The 17,365-nt window shown below is 33.5% G+C and overlaps 1 protein-coding gene across 6 annotated transcripts in view; it reads right to left on the bottom strand.

The window, feature by feature from the left end:
- Window positions 1-17,365, bottom strand: part of STAG2 (STAG2 cohesin complex component) — a 117,977-nt gene that overhangs the window by 25,328 nt on the left and 75,284 nt on the right. For all 6 annotated transcript variants that reach the window (XM_082446800.1, XM_082446804.1, XM_082446803.1 and 3 more), the window contains 11 exons: window positions 16,931-17,042; window positions 12,335-12,452; window positions 11,806-11,909; window positions 10,668-10,760; window positions 10,430-10,519; window positions 9,643-9,846; window positions 8,029-8,099; window positions 7,614-7,701; window positions 7,441-7,521; window positions 4,746-4,838; window positions 2,282-2,456 (listed from right to left, as the gene is read on the bottom strand). In XM_082446800.1, coding sequence (XP_082302926.1) covers window positions 2,282-2,456; window positions 4,746-4,838; window positions 7,441-7,521; window positions 7,614-7,701; window positions 8,029-8,099; window positions 9,643-9,846; window positions 10,430-10,519; window positions 10,668-10,760; window positions 11,806-11,909; window positions 12,335-12,452; window positions 16,931-17,042 — 1,229 coding nt within the window. The remainder of the gene's footprint in view (window positions 1-2,281; window positions 2,457-4,745; window positions 4,839-7,440; window positions 7,522-7,613; window positions 7,702-8,028; window positions 8,100-9,642; window positions 9,847-10,429; window positions 10,520-10,667; window positions 10,761-11,805; window positions 11,910-12,334; window positions 12,453-16,930; window positions 17,043-17,365) is intronic.

Below are 17,365 nucleotides of genomic sequence, written 5' to 3'. Positions count from 1 at the left end.
GTGCAATAGCATTATGTCTAAAAACATGTACATATGTTAATTAAACACTTCATTGCTAAAAAAATGCTAATCATCTAAGCTTTCATGCGAGTTGTAGTAGTAACATCAAAGATCACTGATCACAGATCACCATGACAAATATAATAATGGAAAAGTTTGAAATGTTGCAAGAATTACCAAAAAAAAGACACAGAAACATGAAGAGAACAAATGCTGTTGGAAAAATGGCACCCATAGACATGTGTGAAGGGTTGTCACAAACCTTCAATTTGTAAAAATACACAGTATCTACGAAGTGCAATAAAAGGAGGTATGCCTGTACACTAGTAAAGCATTTGCACATGTGCTCAAGGAGATGAGTATAAGAACATTTTTGTAACACTATTTATAATAGGAGAAAAGATGGAAACAACCTAAATGTTCGTCAATATGAAAATGGATAAAGTGTGGTTAATTCATATGACATAATATTCAGCAGTCAGGATGAATAAGCTATAACCACATGTCAATACTGACAAATTTCACAAATAATGTTAACTCAAAAAAGCAAGATGAAAAATAAAATGTTCAACATGATACCATTTATGTGGAAGCTAGCAACAGAAAATAAACTTTATATTGTTAAAAGATACATAAATTCCTAGTAAAATAAAATTAAAATGCAAAGGCATGATAAACAGCAAATTCAGGATAGCAGTTATCTCTAGGGAAAAAGAATAATGGGATGGGGAGGGATACAAACAAGGGCTTCTTTTGTATCTATCTATTCCTTTAAAAAACAAATCTGAAACAGAGCAAAATTTGACAAATGCTGGTGGTTGGTATATACAAATGTGTTACATTTTATTCTTTTCCATAGAACTGGAATACACTTCATTTTTAAAGTGGAAATAGAAAAACACGAAGTCCAAGGAGGTAAGACAAAGTGTAATTCCAGGAAGCTCCCAGAAAATTTAGGAGTATTGGCAAGCTTATTCTCATTCCTATTTCCTATGATCTAAATGAAGTTGAGGTAGTCCCCAACTAACAAAAGGGTTATAGACCAAAACCAATTTTGTATCAGTTTTGGGAATATAACTATGTTTTCCTATAGAAGTTTTAAAAACTCCTACTCATCTTTTAGGATCCATTTCTGATGTTAGCTTATTTCAATGGTGTTTTGACTCCTACAGAACAGTTAGAACTTCCTCTACATGCCCACAACACTTTGTACCTACCTCTATTACTTATCAAGTTACATTATAATTACTTGTTTTTAGATACGTCTTTTCCACTTGAATTAAATTCTTAAAGGAAAAGACCATGTCTCATTTTTTTTATATTCATAGCATCTAGTATACTGCCTGCTGACCAATAAATGTCAAATGAATGTTAAAAATAAAGTGTAACTAAACCAAGAGCTGAAAGTGAATGGTGGAAAATTCTAAGTATATAAACTTTAGTACATGGATTTTGATATCTGTTTTGGCTACTTAGGTTTCTCAATTCTGTTCTGGTTAAGTTTTTAATACTTGAGAACAAAGCTCTCTATTGATAAAAAATAAGCTACAAGCCATGTCTAGAATTATATATAGTTAAAGCTTTGCAGTGATGTGTCAGTTTATGTATGGACATACACATACTGATGTTATATATCCTTCAAGTTTAACTTCAAATTGGAAAAAAAAAAAAAACACCCCAGAAGAAGTCACCAAATACTGTTTTTCCACGATTTCTTGTTCAAGTAAGGCATCTGTGTATGCAATTAGGGTGCGAAGAGTAACTTAACACTAGGCAAGGCTGGTTTGATTATTTACCTGTAACATTCTATACTGCCCCAGACTTCTACAGAAAAATTATGCTATGAAAGTATACAACAAAAAGGTCATTTATAGAAATACTTTATCCTGCTCTGATTACTTGAATATTGGTATTACCAATGATTAAGGGCAAAGAGAAGTAAATTTTGTTGAGTACCTACCTACTACATGCCCAGGCACTATACTAGTCACTTTGCTCAATTTAATTAACTTGTACAGTTCTGTAAGGTAGCTACAAATTAGAAAAACAAGCTCACAACTAGTGAGAAACAAAGATTTGATTCCAAAGCCTATACTCTGTGATACCACATTGTCTTTACAATGTTACAAGCAATGAACACAAATTGCACTGGAAAATGTACCTGTGTTTCACATTTTAAGAATAAAATATCAAACAGTAGTGTAACACTTTACATTGCTGTTAATTAAATTTGATTTATAGTAGATACACAGATTTAACAAAAAGATGGCAATAAAATTACCTGCACTGTTATTGTCATCATCCTGTTCAATGAAGACATGATCCAGAATAAAGCTGAGCAACTCAGACTGCAATGAAGAATCAGGGGTGTAAACTAATGGCTCTAACATGTCACGCCCTCCTGACATAATCTGATGGCTGAAGATCATCAAAATATCACATAGAATAGTGAAGGCCTAGTATAAAAAAAAATAAAAAAAAAATAAAAAAAAAAAGGATAGCATGCCATAAACCAAATTTTCTCACGAACTGCCGCAAGTAACTTACATATTTAATGTGGAAATAAAATCCAACTTTCTATATTTGAAACTCACAAGAAAAAGCCATGTCTAGTATTTTCCTAAGATTTTAAAGGTGAAGAGTATAATTTTTTCAACAATAACTACTGATATTTGCATTGTGATTTACTAACTGCAAGATAATTTCACAAATATTCTTTTTAGTTTTCAGCAATTTTCTTTTAATTTTTTAAGTGATTTGTACAATATGTTAACATCATCAAAACATGCAATCAGGACTCGATCTCAGGTTTTCTGACTCCAAACCCCACCCTTTACACTACACCACACTGTCTCATGGTATACATTCTCAAATATCAAATAATGTATAAACCTGGTACCATTCTTTTCTTCTATGGAAGAAAAACACTTATACCAAGAAGATGAATATCTCCTAGAAGATCTCTTAGAAGAGAGATCACAAAATCTATAGGACTTTTTAAGCACTCTCATTGTCAGTATATGTGATGATTAAGTAAAAAAAACATAACCAAGTGTAGGTCTGCTTACTAATCATCAGGCAAACCTGACAGTATAATAAACATAAGGCTGAAGTGGGACTTCCCTGGTGGTCCAGTGGCTAAGACTCCATGCTCCCAATGCAGGGGGTCTGGGTTCGATCCCTGGTCAGGGAACTAGATCCTGCATGTCGCAACTAAGAGTTCGTATGCCACAACTAAAGATCCCACGTGACACAACTAAGACCTGGCACAGCTAAATAAATAAATAAGCAAACAAACAAATAAATAAATAAAGCAATAAAGCTGAAGTTATATCTTTTTTTTTTTGGATGAAGTTATATCTTGAGGAGCTTTATAAAAACTCTGCCAGGAGTTTTAAATAGAGTCAAACACTGGTAAAGGTAGTCAGAAGGTAACTGGAAAAAATTTAATTATTTGTTGGGAAGGGATAAGGAAAATAAAATTTTGTGATCACAAAGTCAACAGAAAATTACATTTAATGGAAGACTACTACTAGAAGGACAGATTATAATATAGAGCTCAAAGCAGATTTTAATAATAGCTTTGCCTTTTTGGAACTAACCACATTTATTTTTTCTCTATGCTTTTACCTCTTCTTTTGGTCTCTTCCTCTCATTTTACTACTATAGTAATAATTTATACCTATCAAGATATCTGAGTTTACAAAAGCTTTTGCAACATACACAGTAAGGATACACAGTGATAAGCATGGTGACATTTACTAATTAGGTGAACTGACAGGTCTTGTGAGCTAACCAGGACATATTCCTGGAAGCTGTTAGGAAGACTAATACACAGGCTATTTAATGACCAAATAATTAATCTCCAAGGCCTGAACAACAGATTATATATAAAGGAGATTACACACAATAACCCATAAGGAATTATGTGCTAACACTGTAAGAAATATGGAATATTAAGCTGAGTATCTTGGTGGCCTATGAAAATATATCAAGTAATACTTCATATATTAAGTTTGGATCAGTGTATACTTCATTGAAATTCTATTCTAAGACATTAACTATAAACTCATTTTACTACCTTCTGAAAGTTTGTCCCTCTTATCTGAATTGTAGAGAAGAAAATGTCCCAAGTCCTTTATTGTTACAGTTCAAAACTAAATAGGCTTTTGGTCCCAGGATCAGAAGTTATTTTACAGATGGGAAAACTACCCATGGCACCAAGTAACAATGTATTTCCAGATTGAGAAGCTTGGCAGCAATGGAATCAAGAGGGCATATGTGGTGGGAAGGTAACACTCTGAAGACGGAAGTGATTAAAATTTTTATTTCAAAGTCCACACAAGAAAAAATAACCCACACAATTGGGATGGGCAGGAATGCCAACATCTGATAATACTCTCAGAGATAACTAAACCAGATGGACCTTTCCTCCCTGAGGCATACCTGTTATACTTGTTGCTTTCAGGAATAATTTATGTAACTGCATACACCTACTTTGTATATATGGGTCTGTTTACCATGTGTGGCATAAAGAAACAATAACACAGAATAACTGCAACATGAGGGTAATCTATAATGCTCCACATGGAATTAATGTTAATCTATTTTTTGAGCATGGTATATATACAGATACAAGATATTTCTACTTTGCCCAATTTCAGTATTTCTTAAATTTTCTATATTAGTTCAGATATTTATTCAGGGTTGCTTACAAAAGACTGCTATCTATAGTAATTACTAACCTGTTCTTTAACGGTGGTATTCACGTTGGTCAGGTAATGCTGACATATCTGACAGAATACCCTCATCTGTTTCTTTAAACGCAGCAAGTCCTCCTTGAAAAAATTTAACATGAGCATTTTAAAATACTGTATTAAAAACTCATTCAGTATTTAAGATATTTTAAATTACATAAAACATCACCATATATTTAACTATGTTATTAACTCTGCTTGTACATTAGATTTAAATTCTTTATTATTTATCAAAAAGGAAAACAAAAACCACTTTTAAAATCTCAACAAATTGCAGCCTTAAAAACACCAGGTATATTCATGATAATTAGCTGACATTTAAAAATATTGTTTATATCATCTTTAACTCAGCCTTTTTCAATTTCCATTTCTCTGTTCATTCTGTAATACATTTAATTTACTATGTACTTAATATTGTAGGCCTAGTACTTAAAATCCTCAGACTATTAGTACATGCATATCATTAATGAATATATAAATACTGGTAGTGTAGTAAATATATGTTTTCACAAAGCTGAGTGTTAGACTATTCACTCAAAGCCAAATATCATCACATAGAAAAAGCATCTGTATATAAGAATAAAATTTTATCAAAAAAAAAAAATACCAGGTATATTAACGGATAATATCCTACATGATCTGGGTCCTTTAGAATGAGAAAACTTATATGACTATATATGGCTATCCATATAAATCCACTACCTCAGAATGCTTAACAAGTAAAGATTTATGTTCCATCCTCGCTTTGTAATTTGATGGGTGGCCGACTGATGAATGGAATAAAATAAATGATAAAAAAGGGACAGCATGTTTCATTTTTCATTTGTAGGATAGTGGTTGTGCTTTTTAAAAACAGAGAGGGACCAAAGAAAAATTAGTTTTGTGGTATTACTCCACTTAAGAAAAAAAAAATTTTAAGTGTCTCATAAACCTACACTAAAAGGATGAATCTTTTTTTTCTTTTTCTAAATTTTTTTTAGAATTTTTTCTCTTTTTCTAAATATTTACACCAGTTACTTTAAAATAGAAAACTACTTTATAGGGGCTTCCCTGGTGGCGCAGTGGTTGAGAGTCTGCCTGCCGGTGCAGGGGACACGGGTTCGAGCCCTGGTCTGGGAAGATCCCACGTGCCACGGAGCAACTGGGCCCGTGAGCCACAACTACTGAGCCTGTGTGTCTGGAGCTTGTGCTCCGCAACGAGAGAGGCTGCGATGGTGAAAGGCCCGCGCACAGCGATGAAGAGTGGCCCCCGCTTGCCGCAACTGGAGAAAGCCCTCGCACAGAAATGAAGACCCAACACAGCCGAAAATAAATAAATAAATAAATAAATAATAAAAATAAAGGAATTCCTTTAAAAAAAAAAAAAAGAAAACTACTTTATAAAGATCAGCCACACTAATTTATTTAAGGCATAACCTCTGGCCTGTCTCCTGATACTGGATGCCAAGCGATAGAGTATCAGTACACATTTGGTATATGTAATAGACAAGTTAAATAAAAACAGGTTTAACTTAGAGATTGATTTGGTGAAGAAAACTCAACCAAGCTTCAGTAGAAATAATTTTTGCATTTAATAACCATTTTTACCCTCTTTCCTCTACTAAAAGTATTACCTTTTTTCCCATGTTAATTTTTAACTCAATGATTTTGATTTAGGTGAGCAATCATATTTGCTAATACAGTCACTGTTCCTACTACAAGCTTGATATTGAATTAAACTTTTTGGGTGTCTGACAAAAAGTACACTATTTTAACAACAGTACTACATTGTCTTTTCAAGGGGGAAAATATCCATTTGTAGATATAATTGCATCTTGTGCTTAAAAACCTCAAAAAAATTCTAAAATTATTCTGTGATTTTATGCAAAACAAACTGATCATCAAGAGGATTCCTTTTTGAGGAAAATAACTATGAACAGCTAATTCTATAGCTTACAGAAATTACTTAATATTTATAAAAATGTGCCCAAATAATATTTTTTTTTCTGAGTATAATTTATTTATTTATTTATTTATTTAAACATCTTTATTGCAGTATAATTGCCTTACAATGGTGCCAAATAATATTTAAGGCAACATCTACTACTACAAGTACGAAGTTTAAGTTTCTAATTTACAAATGAAAAAGGCAGTACTGTTTAGTTCAATTACTAAACACATCAAGGATTACCATTACAGATAAAAATTCGAAAGTTCTATGACCTAGTAGCTGGCACATTACACTCAACCAGAAAGTGATTTATCATGAATTTGGAACATCAGTACAGAGATCCTGAGTATGAATAAGGAGATCCCAAAACAATACAAGGCATAAGATCTAGGGACAGGTGGTTTGTAATAATTAATTTATATAACCCAATAGCTGTATCTGTAAGTTTCAAAGGCTCTTGGTCATGATTTACAAAATCTGTAGTTCTTTATGTACCCAGCACTTTTGAGAATGATATGGAAATCCATAAATTATGCCACGTAGAAATGTGATTTTTAAAATTTAGAATCATACCCTAAACAAAACATATGTTCTTTCACTGAATATACATCAAACTACAAATAACTGTTTTTAAAAGTACACATGCCTAAATAGTAGATTAGAAATAATCAAGATTTTATTGAAATGTCTTATGTTTAAGTTTGCTGAAAAGTTAATGCTATTTAATAAAGACGCCACTGAACCACCACAAACCTTTGTAGAGCTGCTTTCAGTTATCTTTGCAAGCTGCCAAAGGATTACATAGTGAGTGCATTGCAGTGCGTGAATAACAATCTATAAAAGAACAAAGAGAACACAGTTAAATTTTAAACGTCAAAAGTCTTCTTTCTCAAAGTTAAATATGTAACATGTAAATAAATAAAAACCTGTTCAGGCATGTCTCCATTTTCAATTCCGGTTTTCAATAGTTTGTAATTACAAGCAAACAAATCCCACTTTGAAAGATCATGGGCACTGTAAAAAAGAATTAAGTTACATTAAAAAGTTAAGCTTAACCACATTTGTTCTGGACTTGACTGTTAACAGAATACTATTAAAGTAAAATGTAGTAAACTTTCTAACATGCGCCCACAAGAACAACAAAAAAAATGTGTATTTTTAAAAAGTATATTAGTTGATAATTTGTTGTTCCCCGATTCACAACATGACTCTATCAAGTACTTTTTCCCCAAAAGCACAAGAAATCCAGCAAAAAATTTGACACTATAATCCCAAAACATGCAAGTTGGTTCTGATTTTGCTACAGTTTTAAGAAATCAGAAACTTTAAGATTCAACTTACTTATGAAAAGCAGTGATTCTCTTCAATGTTGACAATACCTGATATGCATCATCTTCATCAGGTTCTTCACCCTATGAATGTTAATTATATCATATTAAACATTAATAACCACAAAAGTGAAAAATCTTAGGCTATCACATTGGTGATTTCCACACCTTGAAAATAAAGAATAACCTAATTAAAAACCACAAAATAACTCTGTCATTCAATACTTAGACCTGGCCAAATTTAAAGCAAGGTGGCCAGAATAATGGGTCAACACAGAGTTGTTATAACGGATACATTATACCCAAGAGAGAAAAACTGAATGACATTCTCCTTTTTTCCTTTAAGTGATCTTGACACAAAACAATGAAGACATCTACTCTTTCACCGTAATAAATGCATTGGGACAATAAAGAGAAATATATTAGAGGACAAGCAAGAGATCATAAAAGATAATACCTAAAGGACAAAATCTACTAAGTAAATGAAACATAGTGCTCAAGAAAGATATATCAGACCAATTAAAATTAATTTGGAAAAAATCCTCTGCATAAGGACTAGATATACTAATCCTTTTTCTGGGTATCAACTTTCCAATTTAGAGTAACTTAAGTTTTTGAAAATTTTATGAGTCTCACTATAAGAAACTTACAAATTTTTAAAAATACTATCGAACTTACTGTATTAAACCCCAGGTCTCTCAAAAAAATGCTTGTTTTTCACCATCAATTTTTATACAAGGTAAGTAATTAAACTTAATTAACAAACCATAGCTTGATTTTAAATTAACTTGTCCTAATCAGAATCATATCCGGCTAAGAGTAGAGCCATTACAATTTTTAAGAATGTGATCATTGTACATCAACATATTTGCACAAACCTCCAATTAAGCAAAACATAGTAAGCATGAAATGTTATACACAGAAATAAGAAAGTTTAAGAAGTAACTGCTAAACAAAATAACTGGAAATTACAAAAGTCCATATCATTTTTGCAGCATTAATGACCAAAGTGATGTGGAAAAGGCTAAATGCATTAATTTGAGAATCACAACTTTTTACTTTATGCAAATCAATTAACCTGTTAAGTGTACCTTTCCAGAAAAGATAAAAATCACAATAAAAATACAAGTGTATTTGACTACCACACTTAAGCCTCTTTGGAAATACAACAGAACAACAAAACAACAAAATCGACAGTGGCTATAATTTATCAAGGCTTTATAATATAAAAGACCATAAATAAACTTCCAAAATGTTAAGAAACACCCTAATTTTTGAGGTTACATGGCCACAGTCTAGCTCAACTTTTCTGTTCTGTTAACACCCTGTTCCCTAACAGCCTCTTGTTCAACTAAACCCTGGAAACTTCCCAGATCATTTCTTTAAATTAAAAAAAGGGGAAAGATGTTAGCTTTGCTTTCACCTTCTCTTAGTTGCAGATTCTTGCCACCTTCCTATTTTGGTGGATGAATAATAGTATCACGATGAATCATAGAACAAAAAGTCTGAATGACTTTTCAACATACTGCTAGGGATTATCACCAAGACTGGTGACTAATTTGGTTCCGGGGGGTGGGGTGGGGGGTGCGCAGTGGGGCACAGCTGACAAAATACTTGTAATATATACCTCTTGCAGAAAATCTTCAAGAAGCCGGTTAAATTTATCAGCCAACTCGTCTATCAGTTGACTTCTTGAAATATCTACTCTGTTGAAAATTGTGAACTCTTCATTACAGAGTGCGTGATAAGTTTTAGAACACGCTTCCAAAACATCAGTATCTGTGTGCTTCTCTACAATATTCCGGATCTGTCGTAATAAGGCATCCAAATGCTGCAAAATCAAAGTTTTCTTCATTAAAACTAAGGTATATATGATAGGCATAAAATGACTACACAACCGGGATGAAAAGCTTCAAACACAGTAACTTTACAACCAGTAGGGCATACATTAAGTTCTTCTAGTCATAATAAATGCACTGACCCACCCAAACTTATTTCCCCAACTTCAACAGGAATAATATTACCTATCTCACAGGGCCTTGGTGAGATGTTAATACACATAAATACATATGTTCCTGGAACACAGTAAATGTATTCAATGGATATTAGCTGCTTTCATTTTGCAATTGTTATTATCCAGTTACCCACCCCTAATCTCCATAAATGATCAGTGATATAGTCACATAATGGCTAGCAATGATGGTACAGATATGGGCATGAATCAAAGGGAAACCTCATTACTGCCATTCTCTAAATCCACCTTATCTAAAATATATATGGCATACAAGATACAGGTTTCCTTTTACATTAAAAGTTACAAAAACATATTTCAAAAAATATAAATAAACAATATGATGGGATGAACTAAGTTAACAATTTTTCTCCAACGTTTTTTATACACAGAAACACCATACCTTTTCTAATCGTCCAGTGGTATATATTTCCAAATCAAAGTATTGTGGCAATTGCAACAAGTTAGTCACCTTTTCAGCATCTACAGAGTACTTCGAAATAAAAAAAAAAAAGAAAATCATGTCAAAGACATCACAATAATGGTAAGTAAATATTATGATAAGTGCAAAATTCTGTGTGGCACTTCCAAACAAAACTTGTAATTTCTTAGCAACACTCCTGATACTGACACAAACTTACTTTAGCTAATAACTGAGGAAGGGCCACAGCAAAAAGTTCAGTGATTTTTGTCCTATCATCCAACTGGGTCTTCTTCTCCTTTGCTGTTAGCACCTAAGGTAACACAACAAAGTTTCTAAGTATTTATTAATAAGCCCACTGACACTGTTAGGTGCTCAACTTTAAGTTAAGATATCCAAAATAAGTAATGAAATGACATTTTAAATGATGGATGCAAGAATTTCTACTATAAAACTTGAAACCCAAAAGTAACAAAGAGAATAGCTTGCACATTATATTTTTAAAAAATAGCAACACTTTGAATAGGTCTAGAGACAAAATCAATACCCAGTTAGATTAACTAACTCTACCTTTGGATGAAAGGAGAAGCAGTTAGGAAATGTAGTTTAGGAGCTTATATAATAATAGGATTGAGTAGGATTTCAGTCTACTATAAGTTGTGCCATGATCCATGAGTTATGAATTCAACATAAGTAACGACCAGCAATTAGAAAAATAAGAAAAAAAAAAACCACGACAAAATAGAATGCATCACATAAGTTGCAGTATTGTTTGATGAAATTGTTTCAGTTATACACAAACACATATATATAGATGTGTACTAGGTCACAATATAAAAATGTATTTTTGTGCTTCACAAAGTTTGAAAGCCTGTGCAACTTTGGTCTACAATACAAATATATGTGAACTTTGAAATAATGCATTAAAATCAAATCCCAGGAAATAGGAATTTCCCCCATTTTAATGAATGATTATCCTGTTTTTATTTCTAACTTTTATTAAAAGAAAAAGAAAGCAAATCTATAAATAAACCAAAACAGACAAATACACCATTCTAAAATGTTGCACAACATGCGGTCTTAAAGGCAGGGACTGTCAACCACTGTATCTCCTGTAGTTACTGTCAACCACTGCATCTCCTGTAGTTAACTAACAAAGTATCTTATGGAAGGAACATGGATTTCGCAAATTGCTAATGCTTTAAAATTTACTTCTAACACATATTTATAAGCAAAGATCGCCTGAAAAATAAAATTTAAGATTCAAAAATTTGATTATATGGTTACAAATAAGAACTTTAAAAAAGATATTGAAAAAGAGACATATAATTTAGAATACTGAAAATATGTTGGCATACCCTTTTTCCTGTCCCTCTCCCCACAGGAGGATGACATTCAGCAGCTTGTCTAATGGTACAAAGCATTATTTCAATCAGAGCACTCTCTTGTCTGTCCGTTAGCGCTGAAAAAAAAAAATCAGAAAGTTAACCTATTTCTTTTCTTTATATGCCATTTATAATATTACATAACAGTTCCTTCTGCCTGTGACAGAATCTGACCTAATGTACTAAAGAAAATCCCATTACTATATCACAAAAAGGATCAGAACAAGTTAAACCTTCCTAAGCATTACAAATCTGTAAAACACTGCTCCACAATTTGAGAAATGAAAATATGAACAGATACAAAAAAATAAAATATAATAAAACAAAATAAGGAATATTGACAGCAACTACATCTTTCTACATAATATTCATGTGTATGAAAACAAAATTATTCCAAGACTTTGAATCATTATTTTAATGCTAAAAGATAAAGAAATGGAATAAGTAAACTCTATTTTCAAAATTATCTAACAACAAAAATACCATAATTAAACATCCTTACCTTCCTCTCCACTAAGTGGCTCCTCCAGCAACAAGCTATTCATACATTCCCAGTCTTTCAGCAGCTCAGTAGCACAGTCCCACATGCTATCCACAAGGTATGCTGCGTGCTCATGTAACTAAAATTTAAAAAGAGCAATGTGCTCTTAGACAAATATCATACTAGCCTTAATCAAAAGAATGGAAGCTTTGTTGACACCATGTGCAAACTCAAACAACAATTTGTTTTTTGAGGTCAAATGGAAGAAAGGACAGAGAAGAACTGCCTTAGCTTTGCTATGTATAAGTAAACCCTGCTAGGTAGTAACATTTCTCACAATAATCATTAAATCATTCACATGAAAATTATTTTTGAAGAGACTATATGCATGCATATTTAGTACCTGACTCAATACAGTCATCCTTCTGTATCTAAGGAGGATTGGTTCCAGGACCCCTCGTCAGATTCTCCGAGGATGCTCAAGTTCCTTATATAAAATGGTGTAGTATCTGCACATAACCTACACTCATCCTTCCATATACTTTAAATCATCTCTAGATTACTTATAATACCTAATACAATGTAAATGCTATGTAAATAGTTGCCAGTATATGGCAAATTCAAGTTTCGCTTCTTGGAACTTTCCGGAGTTTTTCAAAAAATATTTTCAACCCACTGTTGGTTGAATCCCCTGTTGGTTGAATCCACAGATGCAGAACCCACAGATATGGGGGGCCAACTGTATTACACGGGTGAACTACTCTCAGTTATAAAATATACTACAAATTTATTGTAACTTAATGGGAGTTGTAACGATTACTTAAAATACAAAATACATGATTACTTATCAATTCAATATATAACTAAATCATTTCTCTTCATTCTGTGAAGCTTAAAAAGGTTCTACAGCTTCCCAACTCATTTTAGGGGACAAGCATTACCATGATACCGAAACCCATCAAAGACATTACAATTAAATATATATATATACCAACACCCCGCATGAACATGGAGGAAATGTTCTCAAAAAATTTGCAAACTAAAACCAGCAATATATAAAAAGTATAACAGATCATGACCAAGTAGGGGTTATCCTAGGAATGCAAGGTTGATTCAACATTCAAAACAACAATCAACATAATTCATCACATTAATGTAATGAAAGATAAAATAATCATCTCAAGGGATGAAGAAAAAAGCATTGGACAGAATTCAACATCCGTTCATGATAAAACGTCTCAGCACCCACACACCTATGGATAATTAATCTTTGACAAAGGAGACAAGAATATACAATGGGGAAGAGACAGTCTCTTCAGCAAGTGGTGTTGGGAAAGCTAGACAGCCACATGTAAATCAATGAAGCTAGAACACACCCTCACACCATACACAAAAATAAACTCAAAATGGCTTAAAGACTTAAATATAAGACAAGACACCATAAAACTCCTAGAAGAGAAACACAGGCAAAACATTCTGACATAAATTGCACCAATGTTTCAGTCTCCTAAGGCAATAGGAATAAAAGTAAAAATAAACAACGGGACCTAATCAAACTTATAAGCTTTTGCAAGCAAAGGAACCCATAAACAAAACAAAAAGACATCCTACAGACTGGGAGAAAATATTAGCAAATGATGCGACTGAAAAGGGCTTAATTTCCAAAATATACAAACAGTTCATACAACTCAATATCAAACAAACAACCCAATCAAAAAATGGGTGGAAGACCTAAATAGACATTTCTCTAAAGAAGACATACAGATGGCCAATAGGCACATGAAAAGATGTTCAACATCGCTAATTATTAGAGAAATGCAAATCAAAACTACAATGAGGTATCCCCTCACATCAGTAAGAATGGCCATCATTAAAAAGTCTACAAATAATAAATGCTGGAGAGGGCGGGGAGAAAAGGGATCCCTCTTAACACTGCTGGTGGGAATGTAAACTGGTGCAGCCACTATGTAAAACAGTATGGAGGTTCCTCAAAAGACTAAAAATAGAGTTGCCATATGATCCAGCAATTCCACTCCTGGGCATATACCCAGACAAAACTATAATTTGAAAAGATACATGCACCCCTATGTTCATAGCAGCACTATTTACAATAGCAAAGACATGGAAACAACCTAAATGTCCACTGACAGATGAATGGATAAAGAAGATGTGGTATCAACAGATGAATGGATAAAGAAGATGTGGTACATATATACAATGGAATATTACTCAGCCATAAAAAGAAACGAAATTGAGTTATTTGTAGTGAGGTGGATGGACCTAGAGTCTGTCATACAGAGTGAAGTAAGTCAGAAAAAGAAAAACAAATACCATACGCTAACCACATATATACGGAATCTAAACAAAACAAAACAAAACAAAAGGTCATGAAGAACCTAGGGACAGGACGGGAATAAAGACGCAGACCTACTAGAGAATGGACTTGAGGACACGAGGAGGGGGAAGGGTAAGCTGGGACAAAGTGAGAGAGTGGCAAGGACATATATACACTGCCAAATGTAAAACCGATACCTAGTGGGAAGCAGCCGCATAGCACAGGGAATCAGCTCGGTGCTTTGTGACCACATAGAGGGGGTGTGATAGGGAGGGTGGGAGGGAGGGAGATGCAAGAGGGAAGAGGTATGGGGATATATGTATAGCTGATTAACTTTGTTATAAAGCAGAAACTAACACACTATTGTAAAGCAATTATACTCCAATAAAGATGTTAAAAAAAAAAAAAAAGACTCCACGCTTCCACTACAGGGGGCATGGGTTCGATCCCTGGTCAGGAAACTAAGATCCTGCAAGCCCTGTGGGGCAGCCCAAAAAAAAAAAAAAAAAGAGAGAGAAAGATATGTGTGTGTGTGTGTATACACACATACATACAATGGAATATTACTCAGTCACAAAAAAGAACAACATAATGCCATTTGCAGCAACATGGATGGACCTAGAGATTATCATACTAAGCAAAGTCAGTCAGAAAGAGAAAGACAAATACCATATGATATCACTTATATGTGGAATCTAAAATACGACACAAATGAACGTATCTGTGAAACAAAAACAGACTTACAGATATAGAGAACAGGCTTGTGGTTGCCAAGGGGGAGGGGAGGTGGGGGAGGGAGGGAAGGACTGGGAGCCTGGGATATTAGCAGATGCAAACTATTATGTATAAAATGGATAAACAACAAGGTCATACTACAGCAAGGGACCTATAGTCAGTATCCTGTGATAAACCATAACAAAAAAATATGAAGAAGAATATACATATGTATAACTGAGTCACTTTGCTGCAGAGGAGAAATTAAACACAACACTATAAATCAACTGTATTTCAATAAAATTAAAAAAAACTTCTCGGGCTTCCCTGGTGGCGCAGTGGTTGAGAATCTGCCTGCCAATGCAGGGGGCACGGGTTCGAGCCCTGGTCTGGGAAGATCCCACATGCCACGGAGCAACTAGGCCCGTGAGCCACAACTACTGAGCCTGCGCGTCTGGAGCCTGTGCTCCGCAACAAGAGAGGCCGCGACAGTGAGAGGCCCACGCACCGCGATGAAGAGTGGCCCCCACTCGCCACAACTAGAGAAAGCCCTCGCACAGAAACGAAGACCCAACACAGCCAAAAATAAATAAATAAATAAATAAATAAAACTTCTCAGCAAAAAAAGGTATAGGAGGAAACATCCTCCATATAATAGGTAGCTACACAACACCTATAACTAACAACGTAATTAATGTTGAAATATTGGATGCTTTTCCCCTAAGATCAGGAACAATCCAAAGCTATCCACTCTCACCACTTCTATTCAACATTCTACTGGATGTCCTAGCCAGTACAGTAAGGCTGGGGAAAAAATGGCATAAATGTAGGAAAGGAAGAAGTAAAATCATCATTATTTGCAAATGAGTTGATTGTATATTATAGAAAATACTAAGAATTTTATTAAAAGCTTACTTTAAAAAGTGAATTTAGCAAAATTGCAGATAAGAGGTCAATATGCAAAAACCAACTGTATTTCTATATATAGAAACAATTAGAAAATCTAATTAAAAGGCCCTAACACTGATTAAATAATACACATATACTAAAAATGTATGTTGGGCCCTCTCAAATTCTGGTGAACAGGTAGGTTTTCAACCTAACGGAGACCTAAAAGAGCTGATGTTAAATGTAAATCTGTATCTGCAACAACAATAATAATCACAGGTACCAAATATTGAGAACTAACAAAATGCTAGGTCTGTGCTAATAGTTTTACATGGATTATCTCGGCGTTATCTAAGAAATTATTATCCACATTTTTATAAGGAAAATGGGCTTTGAAAGATTAAGTAACTGAATCAAAGTTATACAAATAATAAGTAGGGAAGCCCAATCGGTAATCAGGTCTTTCTGGCTCCAAAATTCATGCTCTTAGCACTACATATAAATATACTATTTGAGTATCTTACTAACATAGAAAAAAATTTTTTTTGGTGTGGAATTGGTAGAACTCTATTTTATCCAACACTCATTGTGATATTTGGAAGATTTTAAGATTTACATCATTTGAACCCCACCTCCAAATTGTTTTGAACATAAGTATAACATGAACAACATCAACTAACCTCACTTTCCAGAAAGAAAAAAACCAATGTCTTAACAAGGTTGGCATTTGGACCTTGTCGTCCCCTTCTTTTCATCATTCCGTCCTCCTCTGGATCTCGACGACTGAAGAGCCTATGATAAATGCAAAATACTTACTTTTAAAACAAACAAAAATTTCCTAATTTAAAAAAACTGTCTGAATTCCATATTTAAGCATTTAACAAAGGAGTACATGGGAGCTGGGTAGGTACAGTATTTTCCAACTTTATACTAAGTAATTGCTATAAACCTTTTTCATTTCACACTTGGTGGTACTTCTAAATCCTTTTAAATTAACTTCTCAAGTTAGTTGCATTGTGAATTATTTCTTTTTAAAACCCTTACTGAATTTTAAGCAAGCATTTCTTTTTATAGAAGTATCACAATGACTAACCTATACCATTTATGCACATAAA

Source organism: Balaenoptera physalus, assembly GCF_965194825.1.
Source record: "Balaenoptera physalus genome assembly, chromosome: X".
Lineage (NCBI taxonomy): Eukaryota > Metazoa > Chordata > Mammalia > Artiodactyla > Balaenopteridae > Balaenoptera > Balaenoptera physalus.
This window is presented reverse-complemented; position numbering and strand designations above follow the sequence as displayed.